Here is a 20,537-nt window from a genome sequence, read left to right on the forward strand (position 1 = left end):
GATGTCTACGATCCAAAGCAAATTTAGCTCTCTCGACGTCAAGTTTTATTTTTTCATGCTCTCTTTTCCTCTCTCGTTCTTTCTCTCTCTCGTTCATGTTCTGTCTCTCGTTCTTTTTCTTCATGCTCTCTTTGTCTCTCTCGTTCTTTTTGCCCACACTCTCTGGCTTTCTCCCCAGGGTTACAATTTACCAGTATACTCTGCATGAGTTCAGGCTTTTTAGCGTTATTTCTAACTCCAAATATTCCATTAGGTTCCATAGTTTAGTTTTACCCAGCTTAGCCAACTGCGAACGTGTCACATCAGTTTCCAAGAAGTCCTCTGGTTTAAACTCGGCCATGTTCACCCAAAAATTAGAACACAGCAACTGTCCTGTCTGTTTGAGGGGTGCGTGTAGGTGACTCACCCCAAAGATCCTCGTACGTGCCGTGACCAGCTCACTCGGACAGCCCGATCCACGGAGCCACTTGGTTACAATCTCCTCTGCCAGCCCTCTCTTTCCTATCGGTTAGGTTCATGTGTAAAAAGCACCCGTGTTGAAACAAAACTAAACGTTACTTTAGATTCAGTCTCTCATGTGTCTGCGTCCTCGTGGCGTCTCTTAGACTCGAAACCAATTTCCACCGGCTCCTCCGCAGGTGCTGCTAATGAAAATTACAGAGAAAGAGCCACCACACCCCCCTCAGGTGTGTCATCAGTACTGACCCTGCTTCTCCTCCTACTAACCACACCTACCGCTAAAGAGTCTGAAGTGAATCCTCATAACGCATTATCATAACAGTCCCCTCTCATTTAACACCCAGAAACCACCACATATGATATGATTCTAGTACAAATCAAATATAGAAACCTGTTCTGTTACCACGGCAACAAAAATAAAAGTCCTCAGCTCCTAAGATTGGATATTTATTGTTTTTAACTCCTGCACGCTGACAAAGGGCCCGGTCCACCGAGTTGAAATATAAAATAGAATCTATGTGAACATCGATTCAGCTTCTCGTTTGTTTTTGTTTATTCTTCCGTCTCAGCGTCCATCATCATCTGCTGGACCTCCAGAGTCTCCGGTAAAACCTGCAGAGCCCCTGAGACCACCTGCAGACCCCCTGAGACAGCCTGCAGGCCAGGTGAGCTGCAGCAGCGAGGGAGGAGACGCGGCGTGCTGCGACCGCCTGAGTATGAGGAGCGACTCAATTTCTCTGAGCAGCGAGAGGACGACCTCCAGGATGGTGAGAAAAACCTGCTTTGCATGTTCAAACCTCTGTCAGGGTGTCTGCACATCACTGATTCTCTCTACCTGAGGTCAAACCTCAACGCTTTAATTTAACCACAAACCCACACGTATCGACTGGTCACATGAGGCGCCCTCCTGAGCAGCACATTCAAGTTTGTCTCCGGCCTGAACTCTTTGTTTGTGTTCGCTCGTTTTAATACGACTTTTCCCCCGTGGACGACACAGAAACTTGCAGTGTGTGCAAAACGCAGCACACTCATTGGCTGGTTCTTCTCACAGGAAGCTGTAGCTCTCCTGGAGCCTTTTGGCAAACGCTGACTTCCTGTTTAGCATGACAGCTAGACTAGCTAATCTGTTTACGTGCTGCAGTCAGACATTTAGTGCCAGAAGTGTACTAAGAAAGTGCCAGAAATGTAGGATGTTTGGTTTTGCAGATCTCTAAACAGAAATGTTGGTGTTACGTTCAGAGTCATAAACTTAACGTCTCCTCCATCACGCGTCTCTCAGACTGGGAGATAAATGTTCATCGATGTGAAGTCAAAGAGAACGCGCCGACAATGAGAAATAAAAAGGATTGTGTGACCTCCATCTTGTTGAGATGAACGAGGTGATGTGAACATCAGTGATCCTCCTCTTCACTCCCAGAGCGTTTCTTTATGCTCGGGTCACGGGGGAATAAGACGCCCTCCAAGGCTGCGGCGTAATCATAATTCCTTTGACCTCTGCTGACCCTGACAGCGAGGTTCACGCTGTCCAACAGACGGCTCCTTTCACGCCGCCGCTCGCTCAGAAATTACTTTTTCATTTGTGCGACAATCAGCCGTGGGCGTGTGTGAAAGAGAGGGCAGATTACAGAAAGCAGAGAGGTGAGCTTTTCCTCCAGACGCAGAGTGAAAGAAGTGACGTGTGGCCGCGCTCTCGTCCTTTCTGCTCTCACACTCACACAATGATCTCAATACAACACGGGCGCGTACGAAAAAAATCCTCCATTAATATGTTAATGTGTGCAGGACTTCTCATTACACACACGGACAGGAGAAACTCATCTGTGAAGTTCAGCTGTAGATGAGTCTCATTATTTAAAACTTTAGTGATGACGTGTCTTTCCACAGTGTTTTCACGGGAAAATAACATTATGTAAAATAGCCATGTGTTGCACATTGCAACTCAGGTTTTAATCAGGTTTTATGCTTATTGCACCCCTGAGGGTAGCACCACAAAGTTACATAGTGCTGAAAACAGACGAGTGGGGTGCTCTGTGGACATGAGAGAGACGCCATTCTCCTTGTTGGAGGTTATTGTTCTATTAGATCGACTTTGAAACAACTGAAGGAGGAGGAGTTACAGAGTGATGTCATGTGTGTGTTACGCACACTGAATTATGACAATGTGGGTTCCATAAGAAAGGTGTTTTTATTCACAGCATTCGTAACTGCAAACACAACAGAAAGACAGTCTTGTATGAGAATCGGCATATAGTGCTGCTTTGCAGACTGTCTGATGCGATACAACTGTGCTTACTTCCTGCAATACACAGGGAACTGCTACAAATGACTGACTAAACAATATAACTTTGCTATCAGTCTCCAAACATAACAAACACTTGACAGCAAATATTAAATGTATAGTTTTGTCTTCACAAATAACTATTTCTGTGAACCAACAATGCATATGGTATCTTATAAACATTAAACCTGTGTACGAATACAGTCATGCCTGCTTAACATAGCTAGCGCGCTTCATGTGTTGAAGGAGGCTACCGATTCTAGCGCTAGTTAGCTTTCATGTTATTTGACATAAACAACATTTCTAACATGCAAACATTACTAAACACATGAAGATGTACTTAAACTAAATGTTTTCACTGCTTGTGCACTTATTTCTCACCTGCAAACACAACAGAAAGACAGTCTTGTATGAGAATCGGCATATAGTGCTGCTTTGCAGACTGTCTGATGCGATACAACTGTGCTTACTTCCTGCAATACACAGGGAACAGCGCCAGTTGTTGACATTCAATGCTGCTACTGACACCTACTGGCCACAATGAATATTGTCCTGCAGGTATTACAGCCTAAGCAGGTGAATCCCTCCTAGTCACACAAATCATCTTAATTACATTTAACCAGAAAAATAATAGTGGGGGGCACCAACGTAATAATATAACTGATAACCAATAATCACAGGCATAGTCTTAGCTACTAAAATACCCAGGGTGCCACGTGGATTAAACAGTGAGTGATATAATGACGCCTCCCTCTCCAGAGTTAAACGTAATAAAGTGAAGAATAAAAGGAAGTTAGTCTGGTCGTCCTCCGTCAGTGAGCTGAAGTCTCTCTCAGAGCTGGATTAAACCTCCGCAGTGATGAAGCTTAGAGTCGCGTCAGTGGAGCGTTCCTCGCTCTTTAATACGTCCATCTCCTAGGACTCTTTAGCAACATTTAATTTTCAGACGCTCGCCGATACGTGACTGCAGGCGTCTGGTTGATTTGAGACGAGTAATTACAGAGGAAGTCCCGCCTCCTGGGTTTCTGCCTTGTTATAATAATGAATCATTTATGATCAGTTCTATCACGACGCATCAGGTAACATCGTCATCTCGTCATTTGAGTCTGTTCTCACATCCACTAATGAGCAATCAGAGAATATTAGACCAATTAGAGGCCTAGTTGAATAAGAGGGGGGAGAGGGAGGGGTGAAGGAGAGAAGGAAAGGAGAGGAGGAAAAAAGAGGGGGTAGGATGAGAGGCTGAGGGGAGGAAACAAGGGATGACAGGAGAGATAATCAAGACAAAGAAGAAGGGGAATAGAGAAGGTAGAGAAGGAATGAGCAAAGGTGACAAGAGGAAAGAAATGGGAGATGAGGAAACAAGACAGGAGAGGAGACAAAGGAGGAGAGGGAGGAGGAGTAAAGGGGATGAGGAGAGGAGAGAGAGGGCGAGCGGCTGAGGGGAGGAAACAAGGGATGACAGGAGAGGAAAGTGAAGAGATTTAAAATAGAAGTTTAGTTCACACCATTCTTGTAATTTCTTTATTTGACATCTCACGCCCCGACCAGGCCTCATGGAGGTAAAACCAGCCACCAGACGCTCGCCATTGAGCCCCCCCAAACCCCCTGGGTCTGGCTCCAGGAGGGTGCCCCGCATTCGCATCCAAAGGAGCCAGTTGAGGTGGTTCAGGCTTCTGATTAGGATCCTCCTGGACGCCTCCCTCCCTCGCGAAAATTTATAGATAGTAAATTGCACTCAGAGACCTTCAGTGGGCGCCAAACACTCCAAACTGATTTCCTACATATTGTTGCTTTAAATGTTTTACCCCTGAGTGTGTGCACAGACTCCAGGGATCAGTATTTGTTCCTTTCTTCTCCTTGAATCTTCTTAAATGGGTTTTTCTCTCATCAATGATGCTAATAAAGCGAATCGGACGAGCTGAGACAGAAAGACGACTCATCACACCGACGTTTAGAGATGAAACAAACTGAAGATGATTTAGTCCACCAGGAGGCTTCAAAGAAGAACAATTACAGGATTGAATTATTATTATTATTATGTCTCCTCCTGATCTCCTCTTTCTTTTTTAAAGACAAAAACAAAACAACAGAAGAAGAAAAAGACGTCTGAGCGATTCTTTGAAGGGATCATTTAACCAGCAAACAAAGCTGTCTCTTCTTCTTCTTCTCTTTTTAACGGTGCAGCTCCTCTTTCCTCCAACCGGCCTTTACTACACCAGTGACTCCACAGACCCTCCTTACACACACACACACACACACACACGTCCACGCAGGCCCGCCCGCAGAAATGGCAGGGCCCCTGAAAGGTCCAGTGAATGAGCCCTCCCTCAAAGAATGCACATTTGACCAGAAGCCTCTTGGCTAACATTAGCTCCCTCTGGACCTGCTTACATCTGTAACATTACCAAAAAAAAGGTCATGGTGAGTATTGAGGTGTAAAATAAAACAGTTGCTTAAAATTAGGATGGACCATGTTTTCACTGACCTCCATGGGCCCTCCCCATGTGACTGGGCCCCAGAGACCTCATCTGTTGGCCAATGCTCTTTAGGTTTCAGGAGGAATGTATCCAGAGATTTATCTTCATCAGCCGGCTGCTCTCTTGCTGTGTGTTGCTTCAAGTCTTATATCCTCCATGGATGTTTTTAAAAGGGAGTCGCCCTCCACCACCGTCCAAGACTTTCTCAGACTTTGTTGTATTGCTCTCTTTTGCTTAGTTTTTGTCATTTTCCGCTCAAAGTGCATCCTAGATAATGGAGACATTTTTTATCAAACCTCCAAATCACTTTAATTTTACAGCAAACCCACATGTATCCATCCACAGATTGGTAACACATATTACATTAAACTTGCATGATTAACCTTGAATGAAGATGTGAATCTTATTGTTGCCGGACTGAACACAGTCACTGATGAAGGTAACATTTAATCTGAAATACTAAAAGTCCTTCTCCTGCAGTCCTCCTCGCCGACTCTTCATCACCATCATCACTACAATAAGAGTCGTCAGCGGCTGTTCACGTTTCTGAGCTTCAGTGTTTGTGCTGTGCGAAGACTCAGTGAGGGCTTCAGTGAGACAATGAGTGTTTGAGGAAAGATGAAACGGATTTGTTGATGCAGAGAAAGACAGAATAAATGAGATAAAGCTCATTAACACACACAGAGCGCAGACCTCTCCAAGCTGCTGTGTGACAGCAGACGGAGGATGAAGATGTCAGGTGTTCAGATCAAAGTGTTCTCTGAAGTGTTTTCGGAGCCTCCGAGAGCTCAAAGAGGCTTTTTAAGGATTGAATGGATTCATTAGATTTTAAACTTTAACGCTCCTTCAGGGACGATTGCCGTGTGTCTACAGGAGTCTTAAATAATGAAACAATTACACAGCAGCGGCAGCAGCGGCATTATCACAAAGATCATTATTAATACATGATCCTCCTGTGTGGGAGTCAGTGTACACAGGAGGGATTGTGTTTATTGTAATTATTTCAAACTGCTCAGAGATCTGCACGGTGAGAGAACATATTTTTTCAACCTCATTGAGAGTTATAAGACAATTTCGTTACATTTTTTCCACAGGACAAACAACTGGACAGACACGCTACCATTGCGTGGGAGACTGCCAGGGTTGGTGTCAGCGATTCTGTATGTTAATTTTTTTAGATTTATTTTTGGGCCTTTTATGCTTTTATTATATCCACAGAAATCTCCTGAAAATATTCTGAATTTTTCTGGGTGAGCTGCATGTGTTAACCAAGACTTTTCCTACCAGCCCCTCTCCTCCCCCCCTCCCCCTCTCCCCCTCCCCTTTGTTGTTGTTTAACAGTTTGTTGTTGTTGTTTCAGAGTGAGGAGGACGACAGCAGAAGTGTTGCTGCTTCTTCTTTCATGGTGAGTTCTGGAGAAAATCTAACTACTCCTAGAATAATAATTTCCTGCTGTGTGTGTGTGTGTGTGTGTGTGTGTGTGTGTGTGTGTGTGTGTGTGTGTGTGTGTGTGTGTGTGTGTGTGTGTGTGTGTGTGTGTGTGTGTTTCTGTGTCGCCATCTAAGTAGTAACAGAGACATTACAGGGGCGGGTCAGGATCGTTGAAGCCAGGAAGGGAGCGCAGCGCTGTGTGTGTGTGTTCAGGTGTCATGTCTCAAACATGTCTGACTGTGTGTGTGTATGTGGAGCTTCAGTGGTGTGTTTACATGCCATGCTCTCTCGCGCTTACACAACACATAATATGACACAATCTTAATTCACAGCACGGGAACAAATATTAGGATCAACTTAAATCTACAAAGACTTGAAGACGCCTGAGCTTCATTACAACACTTTTGCAAAGAAAGCCATCTGAAAAGGGCTTATGTGAACGCGTCTACAATCTACGTAAACCGACCATGTGGTGGACACTGAAGCTTCAGTGTTTAGCCAGCTCTGCATCGGTCTGTAAACCTTTCTGTGTTCTAACCTCTCTCCATTTTTCAAAAGCATCTCCTATACTTATCCCAGTTTGAGCACGTTTCTGCTCATGGAGCTTATTAGAAACATGCAGAGGCTTTTTAGGTCCGGTACAATCACTTCTATCTGAACCAGTTCTCCACCCCGCTTCCATCACTGCAACACCTGTTGGTTTGACCTGATAACTGCTCTCATATCTGGCAAACCGAGGGGCGTCCAAAACGGCCTTGAAATAAGATCTGTGAAGATATTTGACATCTATAGAAGTTTGTAGATCTTTGGAGTTTAATAAGAGAATGTTGTAGCCTTACAGGTGAAACTGTATATAGTCGTACTTATTAATTAATCTATTAATAATTAGAAACCTGGTGGACCTTACCTATCCCCCCCAGTCCCTGTTCCACAGGGTGCAGCTGGATCCTCTGGAGAGAGAGTGGTTAAAGAGCTCAGCTGTCGGAAACATGGCTGCCCAGAAACGTCTCCTCGCTCAGGAGCCGAGCCTCGTCATGAAGAAGGTAAACAAACAACTAATTTAAAGCAAAGTACAGTATATCAAACACTGATGTTATTCCAGACAGACAGGGGATCCTGTGTGGCATGTTGTTTTTTTACTCAGTGAAGAACTGAGAGATAACTGTCGATAAGCTCGAGCTGCATTTGAAAAATCTGACAATATTTACCAAAAGCTTCATCACAAGAAGGATAACTTGAGGTGAGGGTATGTGTGGAGATGATAGGATATATAATTTGGCCAAAACCAGGACATCACCGTCATTGTCAAGTTGTCAAGTGGGAACCTCCCTTCACCAGTGTTTCATCCGTTTAGTCCCTTGACACCTCAGGAAGGCCGGACAGTTAACTCAAATCAAAAAAGAAGAGAAGAGAAATCTCAGGACGAGGGCGGGGCAAGCAGAGCGAGGCTGTTGCTCTACCTCCCCCTACTTTTTTTGAGGGAAGAGCAGAGAGAAGACAGAAAAACAAAGGAGATGATGGTTTTTTCCTATTTTTATTTTGGCCACCAACTGGTATTACTCATCCAAATCCACTGACTGGCTTTAGCTGCTTCATCTGACACCTCCCTTACTTTCCCCAGGTACTGAGGCTCTGGGCCTGGCCCCTGAGATCACAGAGCTGTTAGCCATGGTGGTCTTGCAGTCTGTGGTCTGATCACTGCAGGGGGCTCATGCCCCATCGATGAAGGCGCTCTATGGTTAGGGCCTTTGTGACATGGTGCAGGGAACATCAGGCAGACCCTCTCACATGCTCAGCCCAAGAGATTATGCAGTTCTTGCAAGAAATGCATTGCAGCTATCAAGGCGGCTCATATAGGACGATTCCAGTTGTCTGAGGAAGTTGACAACCAATTCCTCAATTGTACTGCCAGAAGGGTTGGAGATCTTCAGGTTCTCTCCATTCATTGGGATTGATGCATGTTCCTGACAGAAGATGCAGGGGTGGTCCTACTGCCAAATCTGTTGTTCCTCCCCAAGGTCCTTTCAGACTCTCAGCATGGCCAGTTGACTCTTTAAGTCTCTCTACACCAGGTAGGAGCACAAATGCTCACTAATATGTCCGGTGAGGTCACTAGAAGTCTCTGTTATGTGCACCGGACAGAGACTTACAGGAGAACTGATCAGTATTAAGCCGGTGCTTCTTGGTTAACTGCTGCTGAAAGCCCGTATTTACCACTAGATGGAAGATGCTATCCAGGAGGCATATGTGGGCACTGGGGCACCTTGTCCCTCAGGTGTGCAGGCGCACTCTACCTGGGGCTTGGTGGCTTCCTCTGCATTGTGGTGTGGTGCGTGTCTTAAGTGAGATCTGCACTCTGGCCACTTGGTTTTTTCCTTCTACATTTGCCCGTATCTACCAGTTTAATGTGGCTACAAGCAAGTCCTTAAGGGAACAAATGCTTGGTCTTGCCCAGTGGTGGCTACTTTTCCATCAGCCTGGTGTGGCCAGTCGGAGCGGCCTCTAGTCAAGCCTTAGAGTCTAGCAGGGCAGGCTAACCTCGGTTGCCTCTGGTGCCAGGGTAACTTACTAGAAGTTACTCGAGGATACTCGTTAGACTCGGGGTTTGTATCTTGTGTACATTTGTATATAGTTTATTGACATCCACGTTGTTGATTCTTTTGAATGCACACCTGGATGGTTTTTATTGTTTGGAGGACTCCTCGTGGCAGAAACGTCTCAAAACATGTAACTGAGTGGAGAGATAATCTCAATATGATAGAGAACGTATGGCCAGAAATTGTAACCATGGTTTGTCGAGTGTAGAGACTATCTCACCAGCTCAAGGCCTCTCAGGGATCTTATCCATTTCAATTATAATCTGTGACGGTATTGTGCACAGGTGCTATTATACTATTATTAGCCACCTCACTGTTGCATTCTCTTTAAGCAAGTTATGCACAATGTAACCTGACCCTGTGGATCAGCTCAGGATATAAATGCAACAGAGTGGAGAGATAGTCTCTTCACTCAGAGAACCATGGTGACATATTGTTCATATTTCTTCTGATAGGATCAAGATGAAGACACTAAATATCTGCTCTCTGATTTTGCTGGTTGTCAGAGCAGACTGAAGGTCCTTGCAGGGTTCAACCTGTCAGTAAATCACAGTGTTACATTAAAAATCTTCCCATTTGATCTGTCTCACTTTGTGATTCTTCCTCTCCTGTCTGATGCTCAGCAGTTTCTGATCCAAACTAACAGGATCATCCTCCCTCCACCTTCTTTCATTATTGTATTCATTCATAAGAAGATTACTAACCTGTTTACGGCTCTTTGAACGTTTTAATTTCCTTAAGCCAATTGTTTTTTCAAAGCGCTCACTCTCTGACGTGGACTTTTAGCCATTGAGCTATCCGGCCACGGAGGACGGATTTATCGCGGAGGACGGATTTATCACTGAGCTGGTGCTAAGAGGAAGGCAATCAGGTTAATCTGAACGCTTCCTGTTTGTTTGAACTGTCACTCACAACAATCAGCCTCTGAAATCAGACCACAGTGGAGGGTCTGGATTTAATTAAGAACTTTCTAACAATAATATTAAATCTGTAAATTACAAAAATGAAATCCATAGCAGAGGTTGTTTGCTGGAGTGATTTTTCAACCCTTTGATGTAACTAATGTCATTGTGATTTTTTAATAAAACTGATGTTACCGAAATAACTGAAAAGACTGGGGATGCACCTGATTCGGATCAGGGATGGGTCTGATACTGAAGAATATGAGGGAACTGGAAGTAGTAGTGAAAGGGATTGAGAAAGTGATTTTTGAACCCTTAAAGCTTTTCAGCTACCAATAGCTAGTCTAACAGAGGATTTCCTGTGTTTGAAGCTCAGGACAGAGCTGTTTCTATCAGGGAGCAAAGACAGGGTAGTTAGTAATGTGGTCCAGAATGGAACACAGTCCCCTGTGCCTATGACAGCTGTCCGGACGGACAGGAAGTTCCCATGGAGTCTTGTCCAGCAGCGGCAGGATGATGGTGAACCACGTCATGTGAGGCCAATACAGGGCCTCTGAGACAAGCCTCATGTCCTCCATTAGCACTCTCTGCAGGAGAGGTGGAAGAAGCATGAAGGGGGAAGCAAAGCAGGGCACATGGCCACGGATGAGCCATGGCGACCACTCCCACAGGAGAAGATCAGGGAACGTGGGTGGATTCCTGTGATGTAACCAGGTTGACTGCTGCTCGTCTTTAGCAGCACCAAATACCTGCAACCACCTGAGGGTGCAGCCTCAATCCTCCTGGGTCTGAACCCCCTTGAACAGCTGATCAGCTGCCAGATTGTTCAGCCCTGGGACATGAACCGCCCTCAGGGATCGAAACCTTGTGTACACTCAAAGCCGGGAACACAAGCCACTCTGCCTGTTAATGTAGGCTACTGTGGCCACACTGTCTGTCCTCACCAGCATGTGATGACCTGGAGGGTGTGGGAGGACTTGGAAAAGGGCAAGGTGGATTGCCTTTATCTCCAGAACATTGATGTGCTGTGCTGGGCTGTGCTGCGACTTCTCTAACGACTGCTGTCACAATTCCTCCTGAGCACTGTCCCACAACCAGAATGTGAAGCATTTGTTCCAACCAGTTGGTAATGCATCACTGGGCCTACTATGCTTCCTCTGCAAATATTTGCCCTGCTCTCCCGCCAACCTGAGGGATAACCACAACTATCTGGTGATAAGCACAATGGCATGAAGATGGCTTCTGCAGCTCAACTTCCTTCTCTTCCCCTTTTCGTCTCAGCGGCAACAGAACTGCTTCCATGCACCTGGTTAAGAAGTAGGGAGATCCCTCATAGTAGGACATTGAATTGGTATGTTTTGCAGTTTAAGACAATTCTGTGGAATCGCTAGTGTCCTTCCCAGGTAGGAATCTGGAAATATTTTTTTGCTGATATAATATTTCCCCCTGGAAATAGTCTTGAATTTCGGCTTCACTACCATGAAGACAGTTTGGGTCTTTGAAGTTGATGGGCAAACTGAATAGAATAGCCTTAGATCATGGTAGAAATTACTCAGGGGCTTGCATCCAGTGTTCTTCCAGCTGTAAGATATGCTCCAGCCAGAGGGGGGCAGGCTGGACTCAGACTCCGAGGCTTGGGGCACCTTTTGACCTGGGTTGTATCGCTCAACCTGCCCTCACCTCGACCTCTGTTATATAGATCATCCAAGGTAGCTCTCATGTCCCAAGATCCCAACTTGGTCATTGTGCCGGGGCAGGGGACCTGGCAGACTGTCCATTCCCCCGCCATCTGCAATGCTTGACCAGTGAACCAGAAATCTCGCAAGGCGCTTTTTGTGCCTGTTGCAACATAGCATTTGCAAATTATTCCATATCATATCCTCTAACTATTCATACAGCGCCATAATCTGGTCAACATTGTAATGTGTCAAACGCTTACGTTTATGATCAAAAGGCTGCAAAATGAAAATACATTCAGCCTCAGCTCGATCTGTTAATACAAGCTTATTAGCTGATGCTAGCGTGCTAAGAGGCTAACCTGAGAAACTAAACATTGTGAAACATTCAGTGTGTTATCTTTGTTACTGTTAGCATGTTAGCATGATGATGTTAGCATCTGAAGATCTAGTAGCGAATCTGCAGCCTTGGTTTCAGTGTTAATCTTCACACCATTTTCTAATTTAGTCATAGTCATAGTCTCCTGACGAAAATGTCCTTTATATTTAGTCAGATATTAGTTATTTGTTATTGATTTAATTTAGTCAATTAGTCACTGACTAAAATTGCACATCATTTTAGTTGACGAAAATAGAAGTTATTTTAGTCAACAAAATCAGACGCAAGCTTTTATTTTTATTATCAGAAGCTCCAGGGGGCGGGGCTTCACAGACCTGCAGGCTCCAGGCTGCACATTGTTGCACTCACCACACACGCACACCTTTGATGAAGTATGCTATGGTTTACAATGATTTTAGAACAGCTGAGGGGGGACGTGATAATTGTCACTTGTAATGTAGTGTTCTTTTCATTACATTTTCGTCAATTAGATGAAGTAATATTATTTATCAAATCGTCAAATAGCGGAGTTTCGTCTCGTCATCGTCAACGAATATTTTCGAAATGTATTTATTATTTATTTATTTCATTGACGAAATTAACACTGCTTGGTTTGTAAAGAGTCATAGTTATTCTGTCTCCATGTGCTCATTAATAATAATCAGATATTTTTATTTACAGACAAAGTGAATTAATTTTGTTTCTTGTCCATTTTGGTTTTCTGCTCTCGTCAGGATTTCATCTCGGTGAGTCAAACGATTCAAACGGTTCTGCTTTCGATAAACAATGACTTTTAATCTCTGCGTTGCCTGAGACTTTTAATGTGTCTTGAAAGTACAGCAGCAAGTTAGAAAATGTCCTTTTACATTTTTAAAAACACAACCTGAGGTCAGGTTCTGCTGACCTATCAGAGCAGGGCATGGAGCAAAGTTGAATGACACGCCCACCCAGGCAGATCTTTTAAGGACACGCCCACCCAGAACCTCAGTCAAATGTCTCTGCAACTGCAAACAGAACTGGCCAATCAGAGGAGAGTGGGCACGTGGGGAGGGGGGCCTTAAAGAGACAGCAGCTGAAATGAAGCAGTTCAGGTCGAGGCAGAAATGAGGGATATTACTGACGCCAGTATCAGATGAATAAGGAGGTTTAGACCTGCAAATCTCAGAACACTACTCAATAGGTGTCCCAGACTGACATCATTTATGGTGACACTGATTTTAATAGATCTCTTTTAAAGAAATCTCAGAATCAAAATAACAAGTTACCTCAAAAGGTTCAAAAATCTTTCCAACAAACAACCTCTGTGATGGAATTCATTTTTGTAATTTAGAGATTTTATTGTTGGTCAGTTCTTTGTTAAATCAAGAACCTCCATTGTGGTCTGATTTCAGAGGCTGATTGTTGTGATTGACAGTTCAAACAAACAGGAAGCGTTCGGATTAACCTGATTGGCTACCTCTTATTAGCAGCTCAGTGATAAATCCGTCCTCCAATTGCTAAAAGTCCGCGTCAGAGAAAACAATTGGCTTAAGGAAATTAAAACATTTAAAGAGGTGTAAAGTTAGTAATCTTCTTATGAATGAATAAAAGACTGAAAGAAGGAGGAGGGAGGAAGATCCTGTTAGTTTGGATCAGAAGCTGCTGAGACAGGAGAGGAAGAATCACAAAGTGAGACAGATCATCTATATCAGAGGAGAAGTGAATGATTAAACGTTTGTTCTTAAATGAGGTTTAAGATTCAGCACAATCCTTTTTAAAGACATTAAACTTTTTTTCTATCATTTTAATGATGATCTCATATGTTGATTTACTTTAGGGATCCGGGCCCGGATCCGTGTACACTTGACCCTGAAGTCCAGTTCATTTAATCAGTGTGAACACAAACGTTCTGTACTCGGGTACTGAGTCCCCTTGAAGGGGTGGTCTCGGGTACGATTCATCTGTATTCAAGTACGGTCTGCGGGAGATGTGGGAGATGTGTTTAGCCAGCTCTGCATCGGTCTGTAAACCTTTCGTGTCTTTGACTCGATGTGGAGCAGTAAAATAATCGTAGTGAAAACACACACTTGGACAAATAATCAGATGCGACAAGCCTTGAATCAGGCCACGCCCCCTGATTGTTCTGGTGTAATTACAATATAACGTGTAGTCAGCTTTAAAACACGCTGACAAGTTTAAATAACTCACTTTGTTTCTCTCTCTCTGCTGACCTCTGTGATGTAAACCTGCCGAACACAAAGGGGGTAAGCCGTCTTTTCTTTTTGTCTGCGTTATCACAAAACATCGACACAAACACGCCGACTTCATCTTTACAGTAATCAGCTCTGCAGTGGCATCACACACAGACCTCCCCTCCGTCTCTCCGTCTGCTCAGCGAGTCGGCTGTTCGGACGTCTGAGCCTCTTTGAAGTGTGTGTGGGAGTGTGTGGTGTGTGTGTATATGTGTGTGTGTGTGTGTGTGTGTGTGTGTGTGTGTGTGTGTGTGTGCGTGTGTGTGTGTGTGTGTGTGTGTGAGTTGATGTAAATGCAGGTCATGTAAATGAGATCCGCACAGACGCCCATTTTTGTGGCATGTTTGTGTACAAAGCGAACAGCGAGGAGGTGTTGTGCGCGGCATGTCGTCCTCTATTCGGCGAGGCTGACAGCTCCGAGCAGGAAACACCTGACAACACGCTAAACACCATCCTGCTACACAACACCTGCTCAGGTATTTATAGCAGCTCTGTTTACAGACGTCGGCAGGATGGGTAATATTAGGAGCATGGACGGACTACTGAGCGGGTTTACAAGGCATGAGCGACGGGTCCAGGATGGACGACCACAAATACACAAGTCCAAAGAGGAAACAGAGAGGCTAAACAAAGACAACAATGACGAGAACACAGAAACAACTACAAAGAGACACAAAGCTAGAAGAAGACTGGATGCTTGGTTGATGCCTCCCTCTGGGTCCGGGGGTCTGTAGCTGCTAGCTTAGTGTTAGCATGTTGTCTCTGCAGGGAGTGATGTCCTGGGCACAGTTTACACTTCACCCTCGCATTCTTGTTCTTCCACACAACACATTTTACTCCACGCCTGAGGCCTTGTTGTTTTTAATCCGTCTGTGATTTATCAGCCGGACGCTGCAGCAGGAAGGAGAGGTCATGCTCATTATGAAGCGGTGTGATGGTAGCGTCCGGGCAGACACTGGGGGGACGTGTAATGATAGTGTAATTACATGCTAATTAATATTAAAGCAAACAGTCGGCCTGCAGGGAAGCTGCTCGGCTCCTCGGCTGATAAGAGAAACTGATGTTAACACAATCAGCGACAAGATATTCAATTCACACCAACGTCTCCTTGCTCTCCATCCGCTCGATTTTCTAGAAGACCAGATTTCACGGCTTTGAAGCGAGGAGGACAAAAACAACCAACTTGTGATGATTATAAAGAGTACATCATGAAACAAACACAGAGAACTACAAAGACTTACAGAACTACAAAATGTCACAAAGACACTTTAATAGACTAAAAAACAGACCAAAGAATTACCACAATAACAGCAAAAAAACCATAAAATGACCAAAAAGAGACACAAACTATCTGCACAGAGACAAAAAAACAACTCATAAGAAACGTAAGGACCACAAAGAGACAAAGAGAAGCCAGAACGTAGCACAAAACAGCAACTTAAATGCCCAAGATGGATGGAGAACTGGCTGTAAAGAGATTTAGACCATGGCCACAAAGATGCACAAAACTTCTGAGTAAGAGTAAAAGGAGAGAAAAAACACAAACTTTGGAGAGACACAAAGAAACAAAACAGCTACGAGAAACGACAAAAAGAGACAAAAACACAAGAAACTAAGGGCGCACTCACACTAGATCATCCGTACCACACTTAAGCCCGCTTCACCCCTGAAGTCCAGTTTGAGCAGTGAGAGTGCTCCGTACACTTCCTCGTCCCTGACCCAGTTTGAAGAGGTGTTCTTCAGCACGGTACACTTCATGCACGAGCACAAACACGGTTGTGGTCAGCCTTAATTCAGGAGAAACCCCGGAGTGTTCTGTATCTGACTAACATGACTCGGAATAAGACACAAAGTCAGTAAAGGAGCTGTCATGTTCTCTGAGGTGCGGACGCAGACTCAGCCTTGAGTCCCTGTCCGACTGTCTTGTAAACTGAACACCCTTCATGATAACATAAAGTCATGCATGAGGAATGGGGACAATCTGGCTTCAGGACGGTACGGGACAACTGGGCCGAGTGTGAGTGCGCCCTAAATGACCGCAACGTTGAACAAAAGCTCCAAGAAGAGACAAAGAATGTGAGACAAAACGGTTACAAATCACACAAATGGCTGCAAAGAGATGCAAAGATGTGTTGTTTCACTACAAAGTCACACTGCAAACTACCAACCTGGTGTCTATACTTTAGTTGCTTTTCCTTATCCCGGTGCACAAAGGTTGTTATGAAGACGTTGTCGTCTGAACTCTGAACTTTTTTGTCTTAATCCTGGTGGCGCAACTCCACAGATCAACTCCACAGAAACACAAGACGACCACAGAGACATAAAAACAGATTGAATCATTCCAGCTTGATTTCAGGACGATGAAGTCGCTGACTGATTGTTTCTACAGCTCTCTGCGTCAGAGAGTTTGTTCTGTGTTAGCAGTGTTTGGATCTGTGATTGTCCTCATGTTCTCACAGCAGCTCTGTCTCCACTCGTCTCAGCATATGTTCAGAAAAACTCAAAGTGTCTAATCCAATGAGAGAGGCTCCACATATGGTGGATCTGTGTCTGTTTTGAAAACTCTCCACTGAAGCCAGCACCTGAATTTCACACGGCATTATGGTGAGCTTCCTATTCTAAAGGAGCGCTCCATATGGCCTCTCTTAATGCGCCTCCTCCCCCTCCTGCTAAAAAGAAGCAGAAGGAGGACGCCTCCTCCTCCCCCCCTCCTCCTCCTCCCCCCCTTCTCCTCCTCTTCCTCCTCCTCCTTCATCCCCACTCCTCCCCTCAGCTGCATGGACAACATCAATGGTGTGACCCTCGAGCCAGTTGAGAGTGTTACACTCCTTTTCATGCTCCACTTGATCAAAACGGAGGGAGTGAAATCCACGCCTCTTTTGATGTTCTGTTAGCGTGTTGCTTTCAGCTGAGCGGCGCTGACTCTCTGCCCGTCGCTCCTGAGACACGGCAAGTACAACAGACGCCCGATGACTGTTGGCGGGCTGTTTGCAGTTTGTGCCGGGTCACTGTGATGCCCCCCTCCTGTATGTGTTACAGGATGATGAATTGGCTGTTTAATGGAGGCTGGAGCGTCCTGCTGAGGCGGACAGGTGTCCGTCATGTCAGCGCCGTGTGAAAGTGTTTCCTGCAGAGACTGTTGGTCACTGTTCAGACTCTCTGCTGTTTAAACGTCCACAAGTTTTTCCATGGAAACAGCCTGAATAGAAGAAGTTCCGCCTCTGATTAGGCACATAGCCAATCATTGATTTGGATTTTATGGTGGCCAATCAGATTGCAAGGGGGGCCCATGCCACCCCTGGCTAGCCTTCTGGACTTGCTGTGGGACAATCTTTTTAGCACGCTTTTCTTCGGCTGTTGGATGTTGGGGTCAGACATTTTAACATGGGGCTCTATGGGGACTGACTCACTGCAGGAGACAGACTTTAGTGGACACTGGAGGAACTGACTAGACTCACAGATGACATAAAATAACAAAGTGGAACATAGAAAAAAAACAAACATCCAAACTTTGACAGAATAAAAAAAAGCGAGTGTGTCTGTGTGTGTGTGTGTGTGTGTGTGTGTGTGTGTGTGTGTGTGTGTGTGTGTGTGTGTGTGTGTGTGTGTGTGTGTGTGTGTGTTTGTGGGACTCAGTTTGAGTCCAAACAATCTCACTTGGTGTCGGAAGAGGCCGGCAGGGGAGGCGGGGTTCAGTTAGCACCTGCTAATGAAAACTGTGGCTGTTAAAGCAACCTGACATCACCCCCCCCCCCCACACACACACACACACGCACACACACACACACGCACTCACAGACCCCTCAGTGGTCAGTCAGTATCAGCTCGCCAACACTACGGTGACTCTGAATGTCAATTGCTAGGACATTTCACTAGATAAAAAACATTAAAAAAATTATATTTCAAGAAATTACATTTTTAGAAAAGCAAAACAAAGTGTTTTTTTTTATTTCATGAAATGTTTTTGCTGTTGACCTTCAGGGCCTCCTACGACACACCTCGCCAATATAATGCTCCTTTAACCACCCTGAACCCCCCTGATGAACGTGTCCTGCTTGTTCTCACGCTGAAAATTAGACGAGTGGAAAACGGTGTTCACTTTTACTGATCCCATTTACAGCCACAACATGAGCCCTGAGAGGGACGGCGTCCGGAGAGCTCGCACATGGAGAAAACCCGTCTCAAAATAATCACAGCCACGTGCTAAAACCTGTCCTTTCACGGCCTGGTCGGAGGTGGTGAGCGGAGACGTGCAGGGAGGATAAACGAGAAAGATGAATTCAGAGGTCAATTCAGACGGATGAAACACTTTAAATAGAAAACCTGAGAATACCACGAGGCGTGTTCGACCTGCAGCACGCACACACACTTACACGCCTGATGTCTGCCATTACCGTTAATCACTGCGAGTTGAATCAGTCTGTGATGAGTCATCACGCTCCTGAAAGCACAATAGCCCTCACTTATCAAACGTACGTACAGCATAAAATGGGTGTACGGTCATTTCCACGCAAAGTTCGGCACTTATCAATTTGGACCTGAGCGGAGAAGGGTACGCTCAAATCCCACGCCAGGTCTCAGCTCGTGTACACACATTTTCAACTCAGTGTGGACTTGCAGTGCAGTGAATCTGTCTCTGTTGGAGAATAATTAGATCATACTATAACAGTGCTTGTCAAACACTTTATTCATTTGATGCAGGACGTTTCAGGTTTCTCTTCTCCTTTAAAGTCTCATAAATGGCGAGCACAGAGCCCGTTGGTGCAGCCGACGTTATCCGACACAGATGCAGGTTCGCCTGTACCACTTGGGCCTGACATTGAGGCTGAACTGACGAAAGAAGCCTCTCGCTCCTCGATCTGGGATTATTGCAGGTGGGGTACGGCTGTAGCCTCCAGTCCGGGTGCTTCTCCTGTTAAGACCCGCAACACTAGCCTATATTGAAGCGATCGTAAGGTCTGACCAGGTTTTTTAAAAACGAGGCGAGGACAGCTAAACCGTGAATAAATAGGGGCGTGGTATTTAAATGATGATCGTTTCCAGCCGCCACACTTATCAACACCCGGTCTTGCGTACGCTGTGATCAGCCAGATACGCATGTTTCATAGGTCCCACGTGGACCCTGTCGTACAATGATTTCTACACCCAAATCTGTGCTGGTTTCTACACCAGATTGTTAAGTGAGAGCCACTGACTCTATGAGGACATTTATATCAGTGTGTGTGTGTAAACTTTTGAATTTGTCTTCTTCTCTTTCTAACCCTCGGACACGTCCAGTTTGTAAGTTCTTCACCTTCTCTCTGTACTGTAGTTACTGTGTTAGCACAGACTGTTAGCGTTCGCATCTTTAGGTATTGTAACTATGGCAACATTTACATTTCAAATCGCTACATTTAAATAGTTAAGTGCGATTAATCACATTTCAATCGCTTCATATCCTTCCTTTTTGTACTAGATAGTTTAGTATCCTATCGTACTGTAATGTTTGTTTTGAGTTTCTTATTTGTTTTGTTTTGTAATCTCTCGTATCGTTTTGTGGAGTTTGGATTGTAGCCTACCGTGTGTGCCCTCACTTTAATATAAGTTGTGTTTCTGACAGAGTTCTGTTTAAATTCCAAACAGCAGAGATGGTTTATTTATTATTTGTAATGATTAGAAACGTTAACGAGCAGATTTAGGAGAGAATCAGCGGACCAAACACCACGACATGTTTCTGTGTTTTCCTCTTATGTGTGAAATTAAGTTTGTGTTAATGAACTCATCTCATCGTCCTCCGCACGCACGCACACACACAGACACAGACACAGAGACACAATACACACACACACGCTTCTCTGTAATAATAATAGGAGCTTTAATTCTGTGCTAAAGAGAAAGCATTCAAGGACAGTTATCCCATCTCCATTAACACTCATCACTAATCTCTTTATTTAACGTGTTCACATCCGTCTGTTTAACTGTGTGTGTGTGTGTCTGTCTGTGTATGTGTGTGTGTGTGTGTGTGTGTGTGTCTGTCTGTGTATGTGTGTGTGTGTGTGTGTGTGTGTGTGTGTGTGTGTGTGTGTGTGTGTGTCTGTCTGTCTGTGTCTGTCTGTGTATGTGTG

At 44.8% G+C, this 20,537-nt stretch overlaps 1 protein-coding gene across 1 annotated transcript in view; it reads left to right on the forward strand.

Annotated features, from left to right (window-relative positions):
* The window catches only part of LOC136179712 (involucrin-like), a 52,385-nt gene that overhangs the window by 16,377 nt on the left and 15,471 nt on the right, over nt 1-20,537 (forward strand). Inside the window, exons 4-6 of the mRNA XM_065957023.1 lie at nt 1,029-1,226; nt 6,578-6,622; nt 7,569-7,691. Of these exons, the coding sequence (XP_065813095.1) occupies nt 1,029-1,226; nt 6,578-6,622; nt 7,569-7,691 (366 nt within the window). The remainder of the gene's footprint in view (nt 1-1,028; nt 1,227-6,577; nt 6,623-7,568; nt 7,692-20,537) is intronic.

The sequence above is a fragment of the Labrus bergylta genome, chromosome 7 (genome assembly GCF_963930695.1).
Source record: "Labrus bergylta chromosome 7, fLabBer1.1, whole genome shotgun sequence".
Classification (NCBI taxonomy): Eukaryota; Metazoa; Chordata; class Actinopteri; order Labriformes; family Labridae; genus Labrus; species Labrus bergylta.